Here is a 25721-nt window from a genome sequence, read left to right on the forward strand (position 1 = left end):
CATCATTCATTCAATCCATAAGCACTTCTGGACTACTGGGAATAAACCATATGCCCATGCTGGTGGGCAGGGTGGAGTCAGCACAGGGAGGCACGGACAAGTTCGACCAAAGGCTTCCTAAACTATGTGGCACAGAAAAGTCAGGAGCTGTTACTGGTGCACCTATTTTCCCCATGTGAGAGGAAGTGCAGTACAGTGACTCAGCCAAGGTGATCACACTGATGGTGGGCCTGCGATTCAATGAAATGCAGTACCAAACCTACTCTTCATACCAAGCTGCCTCCACTGCTCAAAATCACACTGTTCACTGCCTGCAGACCTCATGCTCTCTACTAGGTATGAAATAAGGTGGGGGGGGGGGGCGCCTGGGGGGCTCAGTCAGTTAAGCATCCAACTTCAGCTCAGGTCATGATCTCACAGTCTGTGAGCTCAAGTCCCGCGTCAGGCTCTGTGCCAACAGCTCAGAGCCTGGAACTTGTTTCAGATTCTGTGTCTCCCTCTCTCTGCTCCCTCCACGCCCGTGCTCTGCCTCTGTCTCTCAAAAATAAGTACACATTAAAAAAATTTTTTTTAAATAAGGTATAGACAGTGACTAACCGCTTCTACCTCCCCAAACAGCTAGAAATAAGCCTCTGGCCTCAAAGCCCTTCTTGAAGCTTCCCATGAAGACTTCTGGAGCCAACACAAGGAGATAAACAGCCTGGTCAAGACCAAAGTGAAGGCACTTGCTTCCCACCCAAACCTACAGCTTCAGATGCCTTCAAGGTCTGTACCTGCAAAATAAGGTACAGAGGGATGATCCAAAGAGGAAGCCAAAAATTAAACCAGGCTTAAGAGCTACATTCAGAGAAGAATTTGAGTGTGGCTACCAGTACATGGCACTAACTAAAAATACACGTAAACCAGAAGACTACTAGTTTTTGAGGAAATTATATTACCAAGGTGGGGGGGGGGGCAATCTAACCTACGAACACCTGTGACTATTTAATCCCAATGCAACCCTCAGACTCCAAAAAGTGCACCTGAAGGGACAGGCTATTACAAATTGTACAAATCCAATGAAGGCAAAGCCTCCAAAAGGCACTTCAGGGGCAAGGAAGAGCCTCGGAAGCAGGAAGCCAGTAGCCAAAAGGAAGAAGAGAGAGGGGTTCCAAACAGGAAAAGAATCAGAGCCTGAAAGAGAAGCCTAGCTCAAGGCTAGCAAGGAGGGGGCTTCCCAATGACTGGCCAACCAGAGCCCATCGTTACAGGACTGGTGAACGTGTGTTTCCTACTGGTCTCTCTCCTAAATGAGTTGTTTACCGACGACTTAATATTGCAGACTGCTGGCTCAGCATCCACCCAAACACCATCCTTTCTCCTTGGACACACACCCCCAGTGAGAAGTTGCACTGCCTAGCCTCCCTGCAGCGAGGGAGGGGCAGGCACACTTAGCTCTCACAGACAAAATGGGAATGGGAGTGATAACGTGGAGCATGTGCCTCACTGGCTGACCCTGGGGTGTCCCCTTCTACTTCCCTCCAATTGGATTTAAATTTTTTTTTTTAACGTTTATTTATTTTTGAGACAGAGAGAGACAGAGCATGAACGGGGGAGGGGCAGAGAGAGAGGGAGACACAGAATCAGAAGCAGGCTCCAGGCTCTGAGCCATCAGCCCAGAGCCCGACGCGGGGCTCGAACTCACGGACCGTGAGATCGTGACCTGAGCCGAAGTCGGACACTTAACCCACTGAGCCACCCAGGCGCCCCTACTTCCCTCCAATTGGAACAAACATGCCTAACACCCAGTTTTTGATTACACGGAGAAAGACAAGATGGCAGAACAACAGCATGGAAGGAGCCTGGGTCCCTAAGTGACCACGAGGAACAGAGGGTTCTCACCTCCCACCCTCAGGAGCCACCCACTTCAAAGCAGTATGATGGAAACAACCCAAATATCCTTCACCTGGTGGACGGACGAACAACCGCCACAGACACTGGACTACTGCTTGGCAGCAGAAAGGAGCAAACCACTAACATACACGAGAGTGAATCTCGATGCACCAGATTCAAGACCACAAAGTGGGGAATTCCATATATAGGATGTTCGGGAAGAGACAAAACTACAGGAACAGAAAGTGACCAGTAATTTACAGGGGCTGGGAGAAGAGTTGGCAGCAAAGGGCAAGAGGAAGCTTGAAGAGTGATGAAGCTGTTCTAAACCTCCAGCGTGGGAGCAGCTACGGGGCTTTACGCACAAAACTCTACACTAAACAGGGCACGTTCGGCTATTCGTGAATCACACCTCGAGTTAAAGAAGAAAAGAGAGAGTGCATTGAGAATTAAGATGTTCTCTTCCTTAACCCCCAGGTTAAAGTCGCCATTACAACAGCTTAGAGTTTACCCAGTTTAAGACCACCATCAAGAAAATTAAAGAGTATTGACTATTTTAAGTAAGCATTTAGGAAGCAAACAAACTCACCTACCCATTACCTTTTGATTTCCAGAGTCCAAATCTGCCCAAGGCCTTAAATGAACTGAATTCACACACCAAGGTACCAAAAGAGTCAAAAAAAAAACAATAACAAAAAAAGTAAACAGCTTCCCAGTAATTACACACATGCCTGATGGAGAATTGGCAAGGTCCACGCAACATTTATCTTTTCAGAAGTGACAGATACAAATATTAGTCTTAAAAAGAACTTTGTCTCCCTCCTCAAATATGCGATAAGCCAAAAGAATCCAGTGAGCAGTACACAACACAGTTGTCAAGGCCTGCACCTTATTTCATGGAGACCTACACGGCTGCCCCCCCCCCCCCACCTTGCCAGAACTTAAGCAAACGTTTATAAAATGAACAAAATGTCTAAGACAGAATATGGATCTCAGCCAGCAAAATATAAATGCATTTTTCTGTGGTCTATTTCAGTCTAGCTGCTCTTGTGGAGCTCCTTGTGGGGCAAGCCTGTCTTATTCGCCCCGGGCTCCGTCCCCAGGCCCTGCCAGCCAGCACCTCCACCGCACTCCTTGATCACAAGCCCTCCTGCAACTATCTCCCTGGGACGACAGACTAAGAGCAAGGACCATATTGTAAAAAAGCTGATAAAGGAATGGATGAACCAACATTTTCTGTGGAAGATTAAGTAACATACACGTTAAAACAGACTCAAAAGTTCTGGAGTCAGTCTTAACAGATTCCGAAGATCGATAATTCAGAAGTTAGATTCAGAAGATAAATGATAATTACTTTAAACCTAAGTTTCTAGACCCAAAAGATGAAAAAGAAACAGAAACAGCAAAGCTTAAAAAAAAAAATTTTAATAAATTAAAAAAAAAAAAAAGCCACATACTCAAACTCAAACCCTGTGTGGACCAGAAGCTGGAGCCGGTGGAGTCCCTCTGGCTATAATCAAGATAATCAATCACAGGCCTTTTAACGAGATCTCCAATGATTCTCACTATGCAAAAGAGGACAGTATACTTTCTATCTTGGTCAGCTTAACAAGAAAGCACAAGTTTTAAGTTTCTCTTCTTACCTTATCCACAACCACTTCCTAGCAACGATAAAATTTTAAACTTTTCCACACTCAATCACAAAATTCTGCAGGTAGACAAAGTCTTCAACGGGCTGAACAATAATTAGGAAGTACTTATTTTGTGTGAGAAGCATAAAAAAACCATCTGATCGCTACCAAATATTTTAATTTTGCTCTATTTTTCTTAAATCCATTGTTATTGCTAACATGGCTAAACATGTGTGAAACTAACACATTATCATTAAAGAACCACACAATTTCACTACATCCGAGTCAAACCCTAAACACCTGCAAGTGTAACCAAAATCCTGTAAAAAGTACCTCCTCTTTCATCACACTGAAGAATACCCACATTTTAAAGTGTGAGGATCAGACTTTACCCTCAGACACCCCAGCAAAGAGACATTAACCAAAAATATGAGAACACGAAGAAAACAATTCTTCCAATACGACCTACTGAAAGCTGTCAGGCCACCAATGCAATGAGGAAGTAGAACGAGCCACCTAGCACTTGGTGCTTACAACTTCCAAGCTGGGGTTAGAGCGCGGCCTCAGGCTCCTTTCCAACCTTTCCTCAGCCAAGCTCCTCAACCTTCAGGGAACTCTGGCCACTCCGAATAACTCCGTTGTTTTGGGCATACATCTTCAAACTCAATTCTCGTATGGTCTGTGGCTCCTGCTTGAAACATCCACCTTCTACCTTATTTTGCCCAATAAGCTAACTTGGAAATTGAAGAAAATTACAGCTGCTTCATCCCCCCCACGGAATCTAACTCGCTTGATGAACTGGCACGTCAGACTGACTTGTTCTACAGGAAAAGTAAGGATGGAAATTAAGGTGGAAATGGAGCCGCCTTGCTCTGGGCAGGAACTGGGTGAACAGGGTAAGCAGTCCTGGCTCTTCCAACTTCGGTAAACACAATCATCTTCACTTCACCTTCCATAATGCGAGCAGACTTCGGTCGGCCCTTCCTACCACTTACCGAAGCGTTCTGCACATAAACACATTTGCAAGGAGTCGCACGGAAAAGGCAAGGACGCTACGGCACAGCACAACCAGGTTAAAACAACTATCAAAGAATTCTAAAACTGGGAATTTGAGCCCTCATCTAAATTCTTATTTTTAGTATCATGTTATTCTAAGACTATGCTTGAAAAATATGATTCCATGGGGCGCCTGGGTGGCTCAGTCGGTTAAGCATCCGACTTCAGCTCAGGTCTTGATTTCGTGATCCGAGGGTTCAAGTCCCGTGTCAGGATCTGTGCTCACACTAGGAGCCTGGAACCTGCTTCAGATTCTGTGTCTCCCTTCCTCTCTGCCCCTCCCCTGCTCATGCTCTCTCTCTCTGTGTCTCTTAAAAATGAATAAACATTTAAAACATTAAAGAAAAAAGAAAAACGTGATTCCAGGTTGAGGGCTGGCGAGGGAAAGGCCCAGACTACACACAGAACTGAAAAACATTGCTCATCTTGCCCTCATCCTGCCCTTCGTAATCACTTTCCGAGCAGTGCCCACACACCCCAGCCGGCAAGTGGGACTGAGGCCTCCCGACTCCCCAGCAGCTGCCGCTTCACTCTAACACGAGTGCTCCTACAACATTAGAGCCCTTTCAGAGAGATTTTAAGAAGGAATGGGAGGGGCACCTGGGTGGCTCAGTCGGTTGAGAGTCCGACTTCGGCTCAGGTCATGATCTCTCAGTTCGTGGGTTCGAGCCCCACGTCAGGCTCTGTGCTGACGGCTCGGAGCCTGGAGCCTGCTTCGGATTCTGTGTCTCCCTCTCTCTCTGCCCCTTCCCCACTCATGCTCTGTCTCTCTCTGTCTCTCAAAGATGAATAAACGTTAAAAAAAAAAATTTTTTTTTTTAAAAAAGGAGGAATGGGACACCAGAAGTCATTTTAGAATTACGTGTCATACACAATTTAAAAATAAAAGCGCTATTTGATTAGGGGAACCAAGGACTACGATTTCCCCAATCCACAACAAAGTCTTTCTTACTGGTGATCTAACTGAATACAGCAACAATCACTAACTGAAAAAGGTGCGTTTCAAAAAACCAATCTGTTAAGCTAAATGACATTTGTGTGGGGCGCCTGGGTGGCTCAGTCGGTTAAGCGTCCGACTTCAACCAGGTCACCATCTCGCGGTCCGTGAGTTCGAGCCCCGCGTCAGGCTCTGGGCTGATGGCTCAGAGCCTGGAGCCTGTTTCCGATTCTGTGTGTCCCTCTTTCTCTGCCCCTCCCCCGTTCATGCTCTGTCTCTCTCTGTCCCAAAAATAAATAAAACGTTGAAAAAAAAAATTAAAAAAAAAAAAATGACATTTGTGTGTGTGTGTTGTGTTCTCTACAATTTTATCAGAGGTGTTAAGTTTATGGGTCCACCACAGTCCAGACACAGAACATATCCCTCACCACAATGGTCCCTCTTAGAGCCACACCCACCACACGCTCCCTAACCCTGGTGACCACTCATCTAGTCTCTATGCCTCAAACTGTGTCCTTTCAAAAATGTTATATAAGAAGCATTATAGAGTATGTGGCCTTTTAGGATTGGCTGTTCTCCCGGGCATGATTTCCTTGGGAGTGACATAAGCTGTGACAGGTATCGGGGTTGATTCCGCTTTACGGCTGAGTAGTTTCACCACTCACCTGTTGAAAGGCACCTAAGCTGATTCCAGATTTTGCCATTATGAGTAAAGCTACTACAAACGCTGTGTACACGTTCTTGTGTGAACATAATTTTTCACTTCTCTGGGATAAATGCCCAGGAGAACAACTGCCGGGTCAAACAGTAATTGTATGTTCGGTTTTACAAGAGACTGCCAAACCGTTTTTCCAGAGTCGCCGTACCGTTTTCTACGCCCACCAGCAATGATTACGCGGCCGAGACCAGCACTGCGAGCTGTCAAAGTGACCTTTTAGAAACACGAATCAGATCACTTGTTTTACCACACAAGCGTGCATCTGGTCAGAGTAAGCTTCGAAGTCCTTACTCCGGTGCACAAGGCCCCATCTGGCTGCCCCTCACCACCTCTCTTCTCCCCCGCCCCCAACTTCCTCTCCTATTTCTGCCCTTCATTTTGCTTCAGTCACCAGCCTCCTTACTACTCCTCAAATACAGAACGCACGGCTACTTTTCTGTTCCCTCCACCTGGATCTCTCTTCCAGATATCCAAATGCTTGCTCCCTCCATTGTGCCCCAGCATCACCTTCTCAGCGCACTTTATACCCTAAATAAAACTGCACACCCCTGCTCCCCCTTATTCTTTGTATATTTGTTTCTCCCCATAGTATTCATCGCCACTGGTCTTGCTCACTGCTATAACCCCGGGGCCCAGGACTGAGCCTGGCACAACACTGGCACTTGGTTGAAAGGGCTCCTTCCAGGTCACCTAGTCCAAGCTCCACTTTGGTCCCCATTCCCAGTAACTGGGAGCTCTCCATGCCCCCCGAAGCTCACGTGTCAAGGTGACAACCCACTTTGCAGCCACACAAATGCCCAATGGCCCTGGGGCAGAGAAGTGATACTCCTCAACTACACCTGGACAAAGCAGCCCAAATCTTCCCTCCCAAATGCTGGCGGCATTGTTAGCAACAGAGCCTGACCATCTACGGTGGGGCTTTTTAAGATTTAACATGAACAGATTGCTCACAGAATTTGTCAAAATGAAGACTCTAGGGGCGTCTGGGTGGCTCAGTCGGCTAAGCATCCAATGAGCCCTGCGTGGGGCTGTGCTGACAGCTCAGAGCCTGGAGCCTGCTTCGGATTCTGTGTCTCCCTCTCTCTCTGCCCCTCCCCTGCTGTGCTCTGTCTCTCTCTCTCAGAAATAAACATTTAAAAAAAAAAAAAAAAAAGGTTTTTTAATAAACAATAAATAGGGGCGCCTGGGTGGCTCAGTCGGTTGAGTGTCTGACTTCGGCTCAGAGCATGATCTCACGGCTGGTGAGTTCAGGCCCCACGTCAGGCTCTGTGGTGAACAGCTCAGAGCCTGGAGTCTGCTTTGGATTCTGTGTCCCTCTCTCGCTCTGCCCCTCCCTCACTCATGCTGTGACTCTCTCTCAAGAATAAATAAAACATTAAAATAAATAATAAGGAAAGAAAGAAAGAAAGAAAGAAAGAAAGAAAGAAAGAAAGAAAGAAAGAAAGAAAGAAAAAAAGCATTTAAAAAAATTTTTAATGCAGACTCTGATTCAGTAGACTTCAGGTACAGAAAAGATTCCACACTCCTTGTAAGCTCCAAGTGATACAAACTGCTGGCCCTAAAGAGACCGCACTTTAAGCAGCAAGGACCAATGGCAGACCACGTCTCTAACACGTATTCCAGCACCCGAGCTGATTCAATTCAACACAACATTAAACAGGGTCTTATACCGTGTTTTATTTCTCCTTCTCATCTGAATAAGACTAAATGTCCTGACGGTGGGCCCATTCCAAGGTAGTTTACCAAGTGGCTGGCTCCCTTTCGGGAGCTACAGGTAACAGGGGTCGGGACTCTCTCAGGTGGACAGAATTCATCAGCGGGCCATTTGAAACCAGGACAACGTGAAACCTTTGCCTCGAGATTCCAAAAGTCCTTTTTTAAAATTTTTTTTTTTCAACGTTTATTTATTTTTGGGACAGAGAGAGACAGAGCATGAACGGGGGAGGGGCAGAGAGAGAGGGAGACACAGAATCGGAAACAGGCTCCAGGCTCCGAGCCATCAGCCCAGAGCCTGACGCGGGGCTCGAACTCCCGGACCGCGAGATCGTGACCTGGCTGAAGTCGGACGCTTAACCGACTGCGCCACCCAGGCGCCCCCAAAAGTCCTTTTTTAAAAAGAAATTCGTGTCAATGTACGAACTGTCACTGAATTATACACTTTAAAATGGTTAATTTTGGGGTGCCTGGGTGGTTCAGTCGGTTAAGTGTCCAACTCTTGGTTTCAGCTCTGGGAATGATCTCACAGTTTGTGAGTTCAAGCCCTGCATGGGACTGTGCACAGACAGCACGGTTTCTTTCTCCCTCTTTCTCTGCCCCTCCCTGACTTACACATTCACACTGCCTCCCTTCCCCGTCCCCTCAAAAAAATAAACATTAAAAAATAAAATAAAATGGTTAATATTATGTTATGTGAATTTCACCTCCAAATAAATAAACAAGAAATTCCACAATATTATACAGCAATCAGTAAGAATTTTATGCACTACTATGGAACAATGTCTATGAAAAATACAGGGTGATCTCAATCATGAGAACAAAAACAGGGACACACTTAAATGCTTGAATATGCATTAAAAAAATCAGAGAAAACGACAAAAGATATTTAATAATTGTTATTTTTAGGGAATGAGACTAAGGACAGACTAGGAGGAGGGCTTAGTTTTTCATCTTCTGAGCCGTCTGAAGATGTTTTACGATGTGTATGTGTAACTTTTATAATTTTTTAAACTAGTTAATAGAAAGGAACCAGAAAAGAAATGGTTCACAAAAGTGGTCCCATCCTATTTAATCTAGGGGTAAGCAAACTACAGCCTGCATGTTTTGGGCCAGTCTCTGAGCTAAGAAATGTTTTCACATTTTTAAATGGTTGACTAAAAAAAAAAAAAAAAAATCAAACAATAATATTTCATGACATGTGAAAATTATATGAAATTCAAATTTCAATGTCATCAACAGAATTTTATTGGGACACAGCCACACTCCTTCATTTACATATTACCCCTGGCTGCTTTTATTTTACAGTGGCAGAGTTGAATAGTTGCAACAGAGACATGGCGCCCACAAAGCCTAAAAATGGCCGACTATCTGACCGTTTGCCAATGTTCACAGATTGTAAGACTCAATATTGTTAAGGCGCCAATACTCCCCAAACTGATCTACAGATTCAATGCAATCCCCATCAGAATCCTAGCTGGCCTCTCTGTAGAAACTGACAATCTGATCTTACAATTCATACAGAAATGCATGGGGTCCAGAATAGCCAAAACTATCTTAAAAAAGAACAAAGTTGGAGGACTCAAATTTCATGGTTTGAAATTGTGATAAAAAATACAGTAATCAAGACTGTATAGTATTGGAAGAGGATATAGACATTTGGACCAATGGAATAAAACCGAAGGTCCAGAAAAAAATCCATACGCTTATGGGCTATTAGTTTTTTAAATTTATTTTTTTTTTCAACGTTTATTTATTTTTGGGACAGAGAGAGACAGAGCATGAACGGGGGAGGGGCAGAGAGAGAGGGAGATGGGCTATTAGTTTTTAACAAGAGTGCCAATACAACTCAATGGGGAAAGAAGAATCTTTTCAATAAACGGTGCTGGGAGCGCTGGAGATCCACACGTGAAAGAACGAAGCTGGACCCTCACCTTACACCATACATACAAATTAACTCGAAATGGGTCAGACCTAAATGTAAGAGTAAAACTTACAATTCTTAGAAGAAAACATGGGAGTTCTACACCTCTGTGACACCTAAAGCACAGCGACTAAAGACAAAATAGAAAACTGGACTTCATGAAAATGAAAAACTTCTGTGCTCTCAATTCAAAGGACACTACCAAGAAAATGAAGAGACAATCCACAGACAGGAGGAATGTTTTTAAAAATCATATATCTGGGGGCGCCTGGGTGGCGCAGTCGGTTAAGCGTCCGACTTCAGCCAGGTCACGATCTCGCGGTCCATGAGTTCGAGCCCCGCGTCGGGCTCTGGGCTGATGGCTCAGAGCCTGGAGCCTGTTTCCCATTCTGTGTCTCCCTCTCTCTCTGCCCCTCCCCCGTTCATGCTGTCTCTCTCTGTCCCAAAAATAAAAATAAATGTTGAAAAAAAAAATTTAAAAAAAAAAATCATATATCTGATAAGGGTCTAGTGTGCAGAACACATGAAGAACGGTTTCAATTCCACAATAAAAAAGACAAGTCAGCTTCGAAAAACTGGAAAGCACGAGGGCAAGGCCTTACAAACCAAGTACAAGAAAGAGGGGCGCCTGGCCGTCTCGGTCCGTAAGGCGGGTGCCTCTTGATCCTGCGGTCATGAGTTTGAGCCCCACGTTAGGTGCAGAGATGAAAGAAAGGAAAGGAAAGGGAAGAGGCCAGGTCCCTAATCTTGGTGTTCGGCCTCCTCAACACAGACTTATTCCTGTCTTATAACAAGATCTCGCCTGCTTAGGCCACTGCAGCAGGGTTTTCTGTTATCTGCAGCTGAAAGTGCCCTGGCTGAGAATACCAAGTACAGCTACGTCACCTCACGCTTAGCGGAGAGGAACAAGTCCTGTTGGTTCCACCTTCAAAATTCAGTCACTTGTCACCCTGCCACTAGCAACATCCTGACGGAGCCCACCACCCTCTCACCTGATCACTTTAACAGCTTCCTAACTGGTGTCCTGCCTCTGCCCGTGCTCCCCTTCACTGTTCTCGACCAGTGTTCCTTGTAAAATGGACCTAAGACCCTGCCGCTCCTCTAACCAAACCCTGCGATGACTTCCCACCTCACGTAGGATGAACGCCAGCCAGGGTCCTTAGTGCGCCCACCAGGAAGGGCCTACCGATGTGGTGTGGCGCTCCCTCTACCTCTCTGACCTCACCCGCTAAGAGTCGCCCTCTCACTAATTCAACCAACCAAACGAACCCCTTGGTCTTCCTCAAACAGGGGGGCCTTTGGACCTGTTCTCCGGCTGGAATGCTGCTCACCCACACACCTTCATGGCCAGACCTTCGACTCTCTTTCACATGTTTATTCAAGAGCCACCATCTCAATGGACCTTCCCTGGAAATCCTCTCTAGAATGTCAACACCTTATCAACCCTGACGTCTCCTAGTTCCTTTCCCTGCCTTGCCGTCCCTCCTTCGTTTATCACTAACATACTTTATACTTTACTTATCTATCCTGTTTATTGTCTGTGCCCCTCACTGAGATGAAAGCTTCAGAGGGCAGAGCTTTTTACCTGTTGACGGCTGTAGCCCTGCAACTGTTACAAGAGGCACCCATCAGTTGTTGAGTAAATACTTATTGATGAATGAATAATTAAAGCTAGGGGGAAACGACAGGAAATCTGAAGGAGAGTAAGAAAGAACCAAAGGCAGCTGTCAATTGCCTCAAAATTACAGTTAGGATGGTCCCAACCTCTGGCGCCCCTGCACGCCAGCCTTGCTGAGACCACAGCCAGTGCCACCCAGAGGCCCTGCATCCCACGTGCTGAGCAGAGAGCAGGCACCCGGCTACTTCGGCTGCAGCCCACACACAGCTGTGACACTACAGTTTCACACAACAGAGGAGGAGAACCATAAAAATAGAACAGATCCTTTCCAAATTGTTTCTGGACAATCCGGGGAATGGGTTTTTCAGCTGAAGCACCTGAACAGAAATGCCAAGATGCAATTTTGAGTTGACTACTCAAAATTAATGAATACCTGCTTTCTCAACAGCAAATGTCTAAAAATACGATATTTGTGCATTTTATTTAAAATAACTACAATTAGGCCAATGTAGCTGATTTCAGAGCATGCTAAGAACCTTTAAAAGTTACTGTTCTGAAATACTTTTGCTTTAACTAATTTAAAGTCTATCTTCATATATGCACGGATTGAATCTGTAAGGATACACAAGGAGGAAGAAGAACAGAGCTTGCCTCTGGGCAGAGAGTTAGGTGCTCAGGAGAAAGGAGTGGGAGAGAGACATTTTAATCATTACCTTTTCGTAACTTCAGAATTTGCATCACATGAATGTACTACTTGCGTGAAAATAATAGATTACGCTTTTAAAACAAATCAATCACACGTTACCTTAACATAAAGTAATGAAACAACATCTACTTTTGTCAAGCCAGCTCTACAAAGAAATCTCTTTATATCCGTAGTTTGAAGTTAAGCAAATTCAGGTTCTGTCAGAGCAGCATAAGAAACAGATGGCATATTTTTAGACAGACCAAGTGTTCCAACAAGCCCACGGACAGTGACAGCAGTAAGGTCTCCCTTCCCACCCGAGCCCTGCTTTATGCTTCCTGTTAACAAGAGCCAGGCAGTGTGTGAACTTCCATGGCATCTACCTCCGGGATGAATTATGATTCTGGAATGAATTACGATTATAAATTAGCTGCTGTAGAAATAAGTCAAATTGTTTTAATTTTTTTTTTCTCTAAATATCCAAACATAGAGAAATGTCCAATATTTGTCTAAATATCCAATATTTCTTCACCTCTTAGAAGAAAAATTAATTTCTCAATTTTTCAAGTGTCTATTTATTTTTGAGAGAGAGAGAGAGAGAGAGAGAGAGAAAACATGCATGGGAGGGGCAGAGAGAGGATCCCAAGCAGGCTCTGTGCTGTCGGTGCAGAGCCCGATGCAGGGCTCCATCCCGCAGGAGATCATGACCTGAGCCAAAATCAAGAGCCTAACAGGCGCCTCTATTTCTAAGTTGTATCCTGACGGATAAGCCAACATTACTCCCCATAATGCTCGGTTTCTAATTAAACGCTCAGGACACGGCAAGGATCACGTCAGCAGCCTAACAAATAGGAAAACCTTACTAAAAATGGATCAGTCGTAACAGAATGAGTTTCTTAAAGACCGCCTCTCAAAAACTGTCCTCATCAAATGCCACCTTGTACACATCCAGAAGGAAAATAAAATGCCCTGGAGGGGGAGAAAGGCCTGACCTGCAGCAGGGCGCTCCCAACCCCTGCTCAACTCGGCTCATGAAGACTTCAAGGGAAAAGCGCCTGGGTGCTGTCAGAAGGCCCGGTCTCTTTCTGTCTCAAAAATTCTCCCGGCACAAGCAACAGAGACCCCCAGCTTTCCAACACTACCAGATGTCACCAGTGAAGGCGACAGGAGCCGCCCGCGGGGCCCGCAGGCAGGCTGGACCACGACCCCGCTGTAGCGCGCCTCATTCATCCCCCCGCAATTAACCTCTCCCTCTGCAAGGGGCTGCTTGTATTTCCAACTGAAAGCAGGCGATAAACCTGCCAACTCTTCCTAATACTTGGGCCAATTTTCTGATTTCTCGCTTCTTAATAATAACCTTCTGAGCAGCTCGCCACGTACTTGGCAAACCCAACTCAAGCGTCTGCAGACGAACCTGGGCTTAGGCAAGCGGCTCCCCTGCCGTTGCCACCGATTCCCGGAGTAACGGAAGTGCCCTGAGAGTGACAGCCTCGAGTCACACAGGCTGCTTCAAGAGCCCCCTGGAAAAGAACCTCCCGCTGGGCCGGGCCCGCACGCCCGCGCCCGCCCGCGCCCTCCCGCGCCTCGCCACCCCAAAGGCATGATGTCATCGCTGTCCCCCCATCACCCCAGCTCCAATGCCTGGCGCGTCGCGAAGTGTCCTGCGCCCCGGCGCTCCTCCCTCTCAGAGAGGAGGAAGGAGAGGGAAGGCAAGGGAAGGGAAGTGGCGGTCTCGGCTCTCCCAAGTTCTGCTCACAGCACAGCCCGTCTCTTGCAAGTATAAAGCAGCAAGTTCCTTCCCTAACTTCGCACGCCGGGAAAGGCAGAGGACCGGGGCCGAGCCCGCGTCGGTGCCTTCAGCGGAGGCCCGTGAGGCCGTGCCTGCCTGCGGAGCGGCGCAGAGCCACGCGAGGGGACCCGGGCAGGGCCCCGGGACGGGCTCTCGCAGCACGAAGGGCGACGACGATGCGCCCGGAGCTCGGGGGCCGCGGGGCCGGGGTCTGCAGGGACGCCGCCGCTCCCGGCCGTCGCTGGGCCGGAGCGGCAGCGGGCCCATACTCACGGTCGGTGAAGCGGCTCCTCGGCCACGGCCGGGCCGGGGGGCGGCGGGGGCGGCGGCGGGGGCGGCGGCTGAGGCTGAGGCGGCGGCGGCTGCGCCTGCGGCAGCGGCTGAGGAGGCTGAGGCGGCGGCGGCGGCGGCTGCGGCTGCTGCTGCTGCTGCTGCTGTTGCTGCTGCTGCTGCTGCTGCTGCTGGAAAGACTTGAGCGATTCGAAGGCCTTCATCAGCTTTTCCAGAGTCGCCATGGCGGCCTCCCGCACCGCGGGGACAGCCCCCGGAGCCCTGGAGCCGACTCGCGGCGCCGCTCAGCAGCGCGGCAATGAATGGGGCTCGAGGCCGCAGGCAGTAGCGGAACCGAGGCTCCCGGCCATCTTGGAGCCGTCCCGGCAGCCCCCGCGGCCGTACGTCCCGGGACGCGGCGCCGGCGGGGCGGGGCCAGGCCGGGCCGGCGGGATTGACAGCCAATGGCGGCGACCTCTGCCAATGGCCGGCCGAGGCGCCGGCCCGGCCCGGTCCCGCGGGGGTCGCCTCTCTGGGCCGCGGCTGAGATCACCGCGCCGCTGAGATCACCGCACCGCCCTCCGGAGGAGGCGGGGCAGAAGGGGAGAGGCGGGGCAGAAGGGGAGAGGCGGGGCAAGGGGCGGGAGCGGCGCCGTAGGGGGCGGGACAGAGGGCCGGCGGAGCGGGGCGGGGCGGGGCGGATCGCGGGGGCGGGGGCGGTGGTGGAGAGAGGGGCGGGGAGCGGTGCGGCAGGGGGCGGGACAGAGGGCCGGCGGGGCGGGGCGGGGCGGGGCGGCACCGGGGAGCGCAGCGGAGCGAGCCCGGCGGGCAGGGCAGGGCCGGGTGGGGCAGAGCGGGGCCGCGTCCCAGCCCCTGGGGGTCCGTCCGGGCGGTGGGGAGCACAGGTGCCTCGCCTCGCTGAGTCTGCAGCGCGAGGGGGAGCGGAGGGTAGGCACGGGGGTAAAAATCTGCCTGGTCGGTGCCTGCTACCCGCAGAGGCTGTGGCTGGTGCAGCAAGGAGCAGCTTTGACCCCAGAGGTGGCACCCGCAGCAATAACTGCCCGATCCTAGCGGGTCCCCTTCAAGGAGACTACTGCTCCACAGATGTCTGTAGGGCACCTCCTGCTTGGGGTGGGGCAGGCCGGGGAGAAGGGTCCTGGAGCGGAGGTCGGTGAGTCAGCAGAGGACCACAGGGAACAGTGGGGCATCCAAGGGCGGCCATCCAACCTTACTGGCGGGGACTGGGTTCGCCCCAGAGAGAGCTGCCTGGGGGGGAGGTGATGCATGCCTAGGAACCTCCAGGGCCCACTCAGGGCAGCGCCGTACTCTGGACCCACAAGCCACAACTCCCCTTTCTCTCACAGCCCTTCAGTTGTCCCAGGCGGTCAGTAAAGGGAAGCCCAGCGGCACCACAGAAGTTGTCCCTGAGGGGATAGCAACAGGGCCCTCCTTCAGGGAAAGGGCATCAGAGCATCTTGCCACCAGCCTCCAGGTCCCAGTTCCGTGATGTTAAAAAAGACCTTGTCCACGGGGCCAGGCCACGTGCCAGCTCAGGCACAGCAGGCCACAATGGCCCGGCTCCAGGCTGTCAGGTGCTGTGGTCCGCTGACGTTTAAGACAGCGCGGTGACCCCCTCCCAATATCCATGCCCTTCTATAGTCCTCTCCCCTGGAGTGTGGCCTGTCCCTGGTGGCTCGCTCGTAACCAAGTGAATAAGGCAAAGGTGGCATTCGGGATTAGGCTACAAACTGCTGTGTCTGTGTTGGGAGAGGCCACGTGGCCAACAGTCCGTGAGAAACTCCTGCTGCCTGGAATGGGGATATATTGGTTGGCACTTGAGAAGTCGTTTTGGGTCATGAGGATGAAAACCACATCCTGGCAGGATGGAGCTAGACGGAGCCAGGGCCCAGATGACTGGGCCATTCCAGCCTGGCCTGCCTATCTCTGGACTCCTCAAAATCTGTGAGCCAGAAACAATTCTATTTTGTTTAAGCTTCTGTTACTTTGGATTATTCTGTTTACATGCTGCTAGACCAAATTCTAAACTGGTCCAGAGAGGTTGAGTCATGAGACCTTATTTGCCCACAAGAGATCATGGCTGTTTCAGCCACGGCAGGAAGAAAGTCACCTGTCCAGAACTTACTATGATCCTGACAGGAAGGCATAGTCCCTGGGGCTCCTGGGTGGCTCCGTCGGTGAAGCGTCTGACTTCGGCTCAGGTCATGATCTCGGGGTCCGTGAGCTAAAGCCCCACGTCGGGCTCTGTGCTGATCGCTGGGAGCCTACAGCCTGCTTCAGATTCTGTGTCTCCTTCTTTCCCTGCCCCTCCCCCGCTCACACTCTGTCTCTGTCTCCCCAAAATGAATAAACATTAAAATTAAAAAAAAAAAAAAAAAAGACAGGCATAGTCCCTGAACAGTAAGGACACTTCTGGTAATTTACCCCAGGGAAACAGTCACGTATACGTGAGGACGATCGCTTATTACAGCAACACTGAGGACAAAAAACACGGAAACAACATAAATGCTGGACAGAACAGGCGGCTAAATGTATCATGATCCGTCCACAGGACTGCAGTCGCTCAGATCCCGCTTTAGGAGAGCATTCGTGACACAGGCAAAGTGTGCAATGCGTGAGCACACTACTATGCATAGCATGACCTCCGCCCCTTTCTTTTTTTAAAGAGGGAGAAGAAGCCACACACACACACACACACAAACACACACACACACACACACACACGAAAGGGACCTGGTCAGTAAGTCTGTGACAGTGACTCTTGTGAACAAGGAAATAATAGGTGATTCGTATCTTAACCTTTGTGTTTTTTCTGTATTTTTCAAGTCTTCCACAACGAACTTGTACTATTTAGTAGGAAAGAATGTAAAAGAGTAGGTTTGGGTGGGGGAGCTAAAAACGAAAGCCTAGCAACACACTGGTGACGGATCCTGCCGAGGGAGAGAGGGAGATATTTAAAGCGCCCAGCGCCCCGCACAAATGGGGTACGGTGCAGCTGGGGGCGGACGCACACTCTGGACCCCAAACCCGGTAGGAGTCCCCGGGGCGCACGGCAGGGCCACAGGGAACGAGGTGAGTGGGCCGGTGGCTCCTGCCCGTCTCCCCTGAAGCCTCCTTCCAATTGAGAGAGAGCTACTGCCATGTATCTTAATTCTACACAAATGCACACACGTGCTGCAAAAACCCCAGACACAGTGATTGTGGTTTTGAACAATCAACATTTGTTTAAACTGACTCCCACCTCTACCGTGTCTTCTTACTCTTCGTGCCCTCCTGCATCTCCGAGCTGCCAGCTGGGGTCATGGTCTTCCGCCCGGAAAACACCACAGAGACTTGCTTTTACAGGTCACCTTTTACCGCTGAAATCCCTCTCAGTTGACCTGAAAAAACCTTTACTTTGCCTTCATTCTCAATGGAGTTTGGGTTGTGTATAGAGTTCCAGGATGACAGATGTTTCCCGTCAGCAGATGAAAGGCCTGGACACCACTGTCCTCTGCTTTTCATTCTGCCTGTTGAGGAGTCGGCTGTTGGCTGAATGGTTGTTCCTTGAGGTGATGTGTCTTTTTTGCCTCTCTGTCTGCATTTAACCTTTTCTTGCTATCTTTGGCTCCCTTGGTTGTGCTGCACGTGTGTGGAGAGAGGAGCCGGCCTCTTGACGGTGACCCTGGGGATCCCGTTCAGTGATATAGGAGTCAGATGCTCGGCGGGAAGGGCTCGAAAGGCTGGCTGATACCAGTTCTGGAAGTTCTGGGATGCGAGTTCCCTGGTGAAAGATGTCTGGGATCAGGCTGTTCTTTTCACCAGCAAAGCCGTTCCCCGGAGCCTGAAGTCTGCCACTGCTGCGTGATCAGCCAGGGGCTCCCGGTTCCCTTCGGATCCCCACAAACATGCACGTTGACAGGGAACAAGGTCCCTCTCCTGGGATGCTTCCGGTGGCCGTGGCCGGCTGGCCTGTGTGGAGCTAACACACAGCAGGAGCTTGAGACAGGTGCCTCTTCTAATGGCCTTCTGCCTCCACGTTTCTCCATTCGCTCCACTGTATGTCCACACTGCGTGTCCTCTACATGGTGTTGGTCGTTCCTGGCTTGCTTAACAGTCGGGTGTCTTTTCTTTCTTTTTATTGTTTTATTTTTTTAATGTTTATTTATATCTGAAGGAGAGAGGGACGGACTGTGAGCGGGGAGGGGCAGAGAGACACAGAATCCAGTGCAGGCTCCAGGCTCCAAGCGGTCAGCACAGAGTCCGATGCGGGTCTCCAACTCGAGAACTGTGAGATCATGACCTGAGCTGAAGTCAGACGCCCGACCGACTGAGCCACCCAGGCGTCCCACAGTAGGGTTTTCACTGAATCTGCTTGGAATCAGCTGGGTTTGATGGCTCTCAGCTTTTGGAAAAACTGGACTTATTTTACTGGTTCTCTCCCCGGCCGTTTCCATTCCGTTGTTCAATCCTCGTTTAACCATTAAGTTCTGGAGATTTTGTAGTTTTCTGTACTAGAATGCCTGATCAGTTCTACAGGATGCCTTGTCACTTTTTAAAGTTTCTAGTTCCCTGCTGAATTTGTCATGCCTTGAACATCACGTGCACAGCTTTCGAAGACTTTGAGTCTCCTTGATTTCCATTTCCCGGAGCATCTAAGGGCATGCCTCTCCTGTCTGAAGTTTCTGCTAATTCTCATTTGTATTGTCACATCTCCTGTCCCTGCTTCTCTTTGCTTGTATACGGGACATTGTATTTGGAGACCATTATACAATAACTTGAAGCTTAAGGTATTGTCTTCCTCCAGGGAATATTTTATTTGCAATGCTGGGCAACTTGGGACGTGAGAAGTCCCAGGGCGTCTTAATCCAGGTTGCAGTTATGAAGTTCTCTGGGCCACTCCAGTGCTGGCTTACTCCCAGGTCACCCTTTTTCTTGGGTGGGCTGGACCCCCAAAGTGGAGACTGAACCGCCTGGGGCCCCAGTCTTGGCCCGCCTTGGATTTGACTGGTGTTCCCCTGCCTCAGCCTCTCAGGTGTCTTAGGATCCTCCCCGGTCCCCCCACAGCAGGAGGAGCCCTGGCATTTGGCTCATCTCTCCAGGTTCCTGCCCTCTCCTGGCTTTCAGCCCTGACAGTTGCTTACTCTCTTGATGTTTATACTTGTCAGAAGGTAGGTCCACATTCCCTAGCCCGCCCTGGCTGTATGTGGAAGTTCTCCTCTACGTCTTTTTTTTTTTTTTTTTTTTAATTTTTTTTTTCAACGTTTATTTATTTTTGGGACAGAGAGAGACAGAGCATGAACGGGGGAGGGGCAGAGAGAGAGGGAGACACAGAATCGGAAGCAGGCTCCAGGCTCTGAGCCGTCAGCCCAGAGCCCGGCGGAGGGCTCGAACTCACGCGAGATCACGCGAGATCTCGCGAGATCGTGACCTGGCGGAAGTCGGATGCTTAACCGACTGCGCCACCCAGGCGCCCCTCCTCTACGTCTTAAATGGGATGTTAATCGAGAGCGGTCATCCTTCTCTTATTCCTGATTTTAACACGAATGCCTCCAGCGTACATGGGTAAGTTGCTGCCTTCCGGGCCGATGCGTCTATTCCGTCGTACTAAAGAAGTATTTATTCAGTTTATTGACTGAAGGTAACATAGATACAGTGAGTCCCTGTCCTAGGCAGCCCTCAACCCGGTGGTGAGGCGCAGCCATAGTGAATTGTTGCTTCTGCATCCAACTCTCCAACAGCGCAGAACTGTCCGCTTCCTCCGTCTCCACGCGTGCAACCTGCCCAGCCGCCGTTGGCCCCCGCGTGGCTCCTTCCTTCCACTCCTGCCGCCCCAAGCCCTGGCCTCATGCGGCAAACGGAGTACACTTTTCTCACCTCCCTTACACACACGTAGAGCTAGTAGTGCAGCGGCCGCCCAGCATACCTTCCTCTACGTTCAACGATGGTTAACGTCTTGTCGTATCCCCCCCCCCCACCCCTGCAACCACTGGAAAGGACGTTGAAGACATTGTCACACTCTACCCAGCAATACTTTAGGAGACGCCTTCAAAACTAATGGCCACAATACCATTTTCACATAACTGTCTAACATCACCTAAAATCCAGTCCTGAGTGAAATTTCCAAATGGTCCCAGGATGCCTTTTAAGTTCTTTAAAATGAGGATCCAATCAAGGTTCATGCTTTGCACTTGGGTTGTTATAATTTTTCATGGATAGTTCCCCGTTGTCGTTGCTGTTATTGTTGTTGAAATGACACTGACCTTCTAAAGCATCCAGGCCAGTTTCTCCTGGAGCATCCTCCCTTGTGAATTTGGTTGCCTCCTCGAGGCGTGGTTTGACTTGTTCCCATATCCCTCGCATTTTCTGTAACCTGGAAGATTGGTTGCACTGCCCCATACTTTAGCCACTAGCCACATGTGGCTATTGAGTACTTACTAACCGTAAGGGCGCCTGGGTGGCTCAGTTGGTTAAGCATCCGACTTCGGCTCAGGTCATGATGGCTCGAGAGTTTGAGCCCCATGTCGGGCCCTGGGCTGACACACACATTCTGTGTCTCCCTCTCTCTCTGCCCCTCCCCCGCTCATGCTCTGTCTCTCTCTCTCTCTCTCTCTCTCTCTCAAAAATAAACAAACATTAAAAAAAATTTTTTTAAGGTAATGACTCTGAACTGAGATGTGCTGTAAGTACAAAATACACCAGATTTCAAATACTTCGTATAAAGTAAAGAATGTAGAATATCTCATATTTATACTGTTTACTTGTAGAAATGATATTTGGATATATTGGGTTAAACAAAAATATTAAAAGCAGTTTCTTTCTACTTTTTAAAAATTACATATGTGGTTCACACATTGTGTTGCACGGCTCTGGTCTGGAGGCCAGCTAGGCTCCATCAAGCCCTTTGGGAAGGAGGCTGCCCAGGTGGGGCTTGTCCCAGGGTCAGGCTGCCCTCTGTCAGCGGGCCGTGTGGGGTCACTCAGCAGAGCTGGTAACCGCCAGATCTCCCCCGTGTAAAGTACCTTTTCCTCTACAATCAGGAGGTCCTTTGTGGCTGTTCTCTGCAGTTCTCCGGACCTGTGAGAATTCTCCGTTACCCAGAAGCCTTCCACCGGTGGGTCTGGCACCCCCCGACGAGCCCGGCCCGAGTTGGCTGGGAGGCTGGAGCAGCAGAGGGGTGGCTGTTGCAACCCCCTCGTTTCTTCTGCTTCAGCTGCCTGGCTGTCCTCCCTGAGGGACAGCTTGCCCCCCCATGTCGCATCCATTCCCTCCCTCCCTCCTCTCCTCCCAATCTTAAAAACTGTATGTGTCACAACCAGTTTCACCATTATTCTTTTATGGAAGCTCAAGTTGTCCCCAGTTCAACGCAAGCCCCTTCAAAGTAGCTCCTGTGTCCTTTTGACACACCCCGTCAGGTCTCGAGCACTTTCTCATTTTATGTCACAACAAGATGTTCCCAGCCCGTCCTTCCTGCCTCAAACCCGGAATCGGCCACTTCTCTAAGGAGCCCTGACTCTTCGGTACATAATGACGTCTAGTAAAGAAGAGCTGGGCTCCACGCCTGCTCGCTGCTGTGGGGGTGTCACTGCTTCTGGGCCCTTCAGAGCGCGCGGAGCTGGGGATTCGTGAGTGGGTATCTCACTTCAATTACTTTCATTCTTTCACTGTAGTAAAATATACAGAGCATAAAATTGACCATTTTAACCATTTTCAAGTGCACAGTTCAGTGGCACCCGATTCAAATTTATTTTAAAGAGTCTTTTTTAAGTTTATTATTTTTTTAATGTTTATTTTTGAGAGAGAGAGAGAGAGAATGAGTGGGGGAGGGGCAGAGAGGGAGAGAGAGAGAGAGAGAGAGAGAGAGAGATTGAGAATCCCAAGCAGGCTCTGTGCTGTCAGCGCAGAGTCTAATGTGGGGCTCAGACCCACAAACCCCGAGATCGTGACCTGAGCCGAGATCAAGAGTCAGACGCTCAACCGACTGAGCCCCCCAGGCACCCCTCACATGCCTCGTGTTATAGATGATGAAACACAGACCCAGGAGGGGTGGTGACGGGAAATGACGTGCTGAGTCTGGATCACCAGGTCCTGGCGCTGACGCCCCGGGTAAGGTGAGCACTAACGGGAAACTTTGAGTCAGAAACTCTTAACAACAGTATGCTCACAATCCAGCAAGAACCTGAGACGGGCGAGCAAAGATTGGGGACAGCACTAGCCAGGACCGGTACGAACACACGCAAACAGGATCCCAAACACTGTTAGTTGAATAAATTCTTGTCACTTTTCTCAAGAGGGATTTGGCAGCATCCATCAAAAGATTTAAGTACACAAACCATTTGAGTTAGCGTCTACTTAAGGGTGTTACTGGGGCGCCTGGGGGGCTCGGTCGGTTGGGCGTCTGACTTCAGCTCGGAGATCGTGATCTCGCCATTCGTGGGTTCGAGCCCCGTGTCGGGCTCTGTGCCGACAGCTCGGAGCCTGGAGCCCGCTTCGGATTCTGTGTCTCCCTCTCTCTCTGCCCCTCCCCGGCTCGCATTCTGTCTCCCTCTCTGTCTCAAAAATAAACAAACATTAGATATTTAAAAAAAAATTTTTTAAGTGTTACTCTAGAGACATTATTAGATAAGCACTCAAAGATGGAGGTGCAAAGGTGTCAAAGTAATAATATCAAAAAGATGAGATGACATCGATGTCCCACAGTAAGGCACTGGTAGAAACATTCATACTTTCATATATCAGAATGCCCAAAAGCCATTAAAAAATGACACATGCAGGAGGATGTGGAGAAACTGGAACCCCGTGCACTGTCGGTGGCAATGCAAACTGGGGAAGCTACTGTGGAAAACAGTACGGAGGTTTCTCAATTACCCTACGACCCAGCAGTCCCGATTCTGAGTATTTGCCCAAAAGAATTGGCACCTGGGCCTCAAAGAGATAGCCGCCGAATTCATAGCCGCCGAAAGGTGGAGACCCAAGCGCCCGTCAGCGGATGGACGGACAAACGGTGTGGTCCATCCACACAATGGAGTGTTATTCAGCCCTAAAAAGGAAGGAAATCCCGGGGCGCCTGGGTGGCTCCGTCAGTTAAGCTTCCGACTCTTGATTTCGGCAGGTCACGGTCTCACAGTTCATGAGTTCAAGCCCTGAGTCTGGTTGAGTGCTGACAACATGGAGCTTGTGTGGGATTCTCTCTCTCTCCCTTTCTCTCTCTGCGCCTCCCCACCCCCCCGTCACCCTGGGCAAATAAATAGGTAAACATTAAAAAAAAGGGGGGGGAAGGAAATTCTGCCACCTGCCACCACCTGCATGAACCGTGAGGACATTATGCTCAGTGAAATGAGCCAGTCATGAAAGGACAAATACTGCATGATCCCCTTTATAGGAGGTCCCTAGAGTAGTTAAATTCAGAGAGACAGAAAGTACATGGTGGGAGCCAAGGGCTAGGGGGAGAAAGGAGAGTTGTGTTTAATGGGGACAGAGTGTCAGATTCACATCAGTCTAGAGATGGGTGGTGGTGACGGCTGCACAACAATGTGAATATACTTAATGCCAAACTGGACACTTAATGTTAAGGGGGTACATTTTATGTATATGTATGTTTTGCCACTGAAAAAATAAAGAAAAATACTTCATTTCTTTTTTTAAATTTTATTTTATTAAAAAAATTTTTAATGTCTATTTTATTTTTTTGAGAGAGAGACACACACACACACACAGAATCCAAAGCAAGCTCCAGGCTCTGAGCTGACAGGCCTCGAACTCATGAACTGCAAGATCATGACCTCAGCCGAAGTCAGATGCTTAACCAACTGAGCCACCCACGTGTCCCCAGAAATACTTCATATCTAATGAAAATCTTTACCAGAAGAAAAACCTAGTTTTTGATGAAACTAACAGGGAACTTTGAAGACATTTTTGGTGGGAGAGGAAATTTTTAAAAATTTTCAGAAGGGCAGTTTGTTCTCATAGGCATATAATATACATTCTTTTAAAATGTCCATATACCTTTTCTTAGCATGTAATTGTGCTTTATTGGGGGAAAACAAATAATTTTTACAAGACAGTGTTTATTTTTATCTGTTTTTTGGTTTTTTGTTTTTTTTTAAGTTCATTTATCTGTCTTAAGAGAGAGAGAGAAAGAGCATGAGCAGGGGACGGGCAGAGAGAGCGAGAGAGGGAGAAAGAGAATCCCAAGCAGACTCCACTGTGTCAGCACAGAGCCTGACATGGGGCTTGATCTCATGAACTGTGAAATCACGACCTGGGCCGAAATCAAGAGTCAGTCACTTAAACTGCCTGAGCCACCCAGGAACCCTTGTTTATTCTTATCTTAGTAATAAACAGATGTGGTCAACAGAAAAGGGCAGACAGTGCTTATAAAGAAAACAGCATTCCTCTGTCCCTTTTCCACCCATCCCAGTGGACATGGGCAAAAAGCCCATGGAAAGCCACTTGGAATTGCTTTAGCTCTTTCTTGCGTTTACATCAACCGTTCATACACTTTAACCGAGGGATCCCCTGCTACAAATCTACCTTAGAAACACTAACATGTGCACAAAGATAACAGTACAGGGATGTCCATCCCACTGGTGTTTATAGCAGCAAGAAAGCTGCAAACAACGATTGTGTGGATTGTCTGATACATGGTGGCCTAAATGTGCAGTAAAAGATAATATTTAAATGACATGGCAAGAAACAAGTTAACTACAAATTACATAAATATAGAATAAACTGCTGACAGGGATTATCTTTGGACAGTGGCTGATACTAAAGGTGAATTTTTCATTGTGTAGCCTTTACTTTCAAAACTCTCTTCAATACATGTGTACTTGCTTATAACCAGAGAGGGAAGACAAGTCAACACGTGACGTCCCGGTCTGAAAAAATCCTCCCTAGATTTGTTGCCTCAGTCAGGACTCTTGGCTTGGTCTTGGAGACACTCAGCTCAGACTGGCTTAAGCAGGAAAAAAAAAAAAAAAAAAAGAAGAAGAAAGGACTGAACTGGTCCCTGGAGCTGTGCACAGCCCCCCAACCCTGAGGGCAGAGGACCCCTCAGGCTCCCCTGGGGCCGGGGCTCTGCAGGCAGGTGGCTCCACCCCCACGAGGGGCAGGAGTGTCCTCTGGAGGACCACCGCCCCTGTGCCCACACTGATGGAAGTGTCCGGAAGGCCTCAGAACGTAAACAGGTGGTAGGAATAAAGGTGATTTTTATTTTCTTTAGACTTTTTTTTAGAAAATTTTTTAGATTAGTCTAATTTTTTAGAAAATTTGCCTGTAATTTTTACCAAGAGCAAGCATTACCCTCCCACAGTTACTAACATATTTACTGAGCGGGTAGCACATACCAAACGCTCTACTGAATGCTTTACGAAGATGCTGAAGTTTCTGTCCCCACCTCCTGCCGTCTCCATTCTGGAGACGAGGGCCCCCATCTGAAGAGAAGCCATCCCTAAAAAAAGGTAACTTCTCTCTCCCCTCACCTGGGTATATAGCACGCTCGGGATCAACGTC

General features: G+C 48.9%; 1 protein-coding gene across 1 annotated transcript in view; it reads right to left on the minus strand.

Annotated features, from left to right (window-relative positions):
* HTT (huntingtin) overlaps positions 1–14608 on the minus strand; it is a 149621-nt gene extending 135013 nt beyond the window's left edge. The window contains exon 1 of the mRNA XM_043573106.1: positions 14217–14608. Coding sequence (XP_043429041.1) covers positions 14217–14458 — 242 coding nt within the window. The 5' untranslated portion in view covers positions 14459–14608. The remainder of the gene's footprint in view (positions 1–14216) is intronic.
* Between the last annotated feature and the right edge of the window lie 11113 nt (positions 14609–25721).

This window comes from Prionailurus bengalensis, chromosome B1 (genome assembly GCF_016509475.1).
Source record: "Prionailurus bengalensis isolate Pbe53 chromosome B1, Fcat_Pben_1.1_paternal_pri, whole genome shotgun sequence".
Classification (NCBI taxonomy): domain Eukaryota; kingdom Metazoa; phylum Chordata; class Mammalia; order Carnivora; family Felidae; genus Prionailurus; species Prionailurus bengalensis.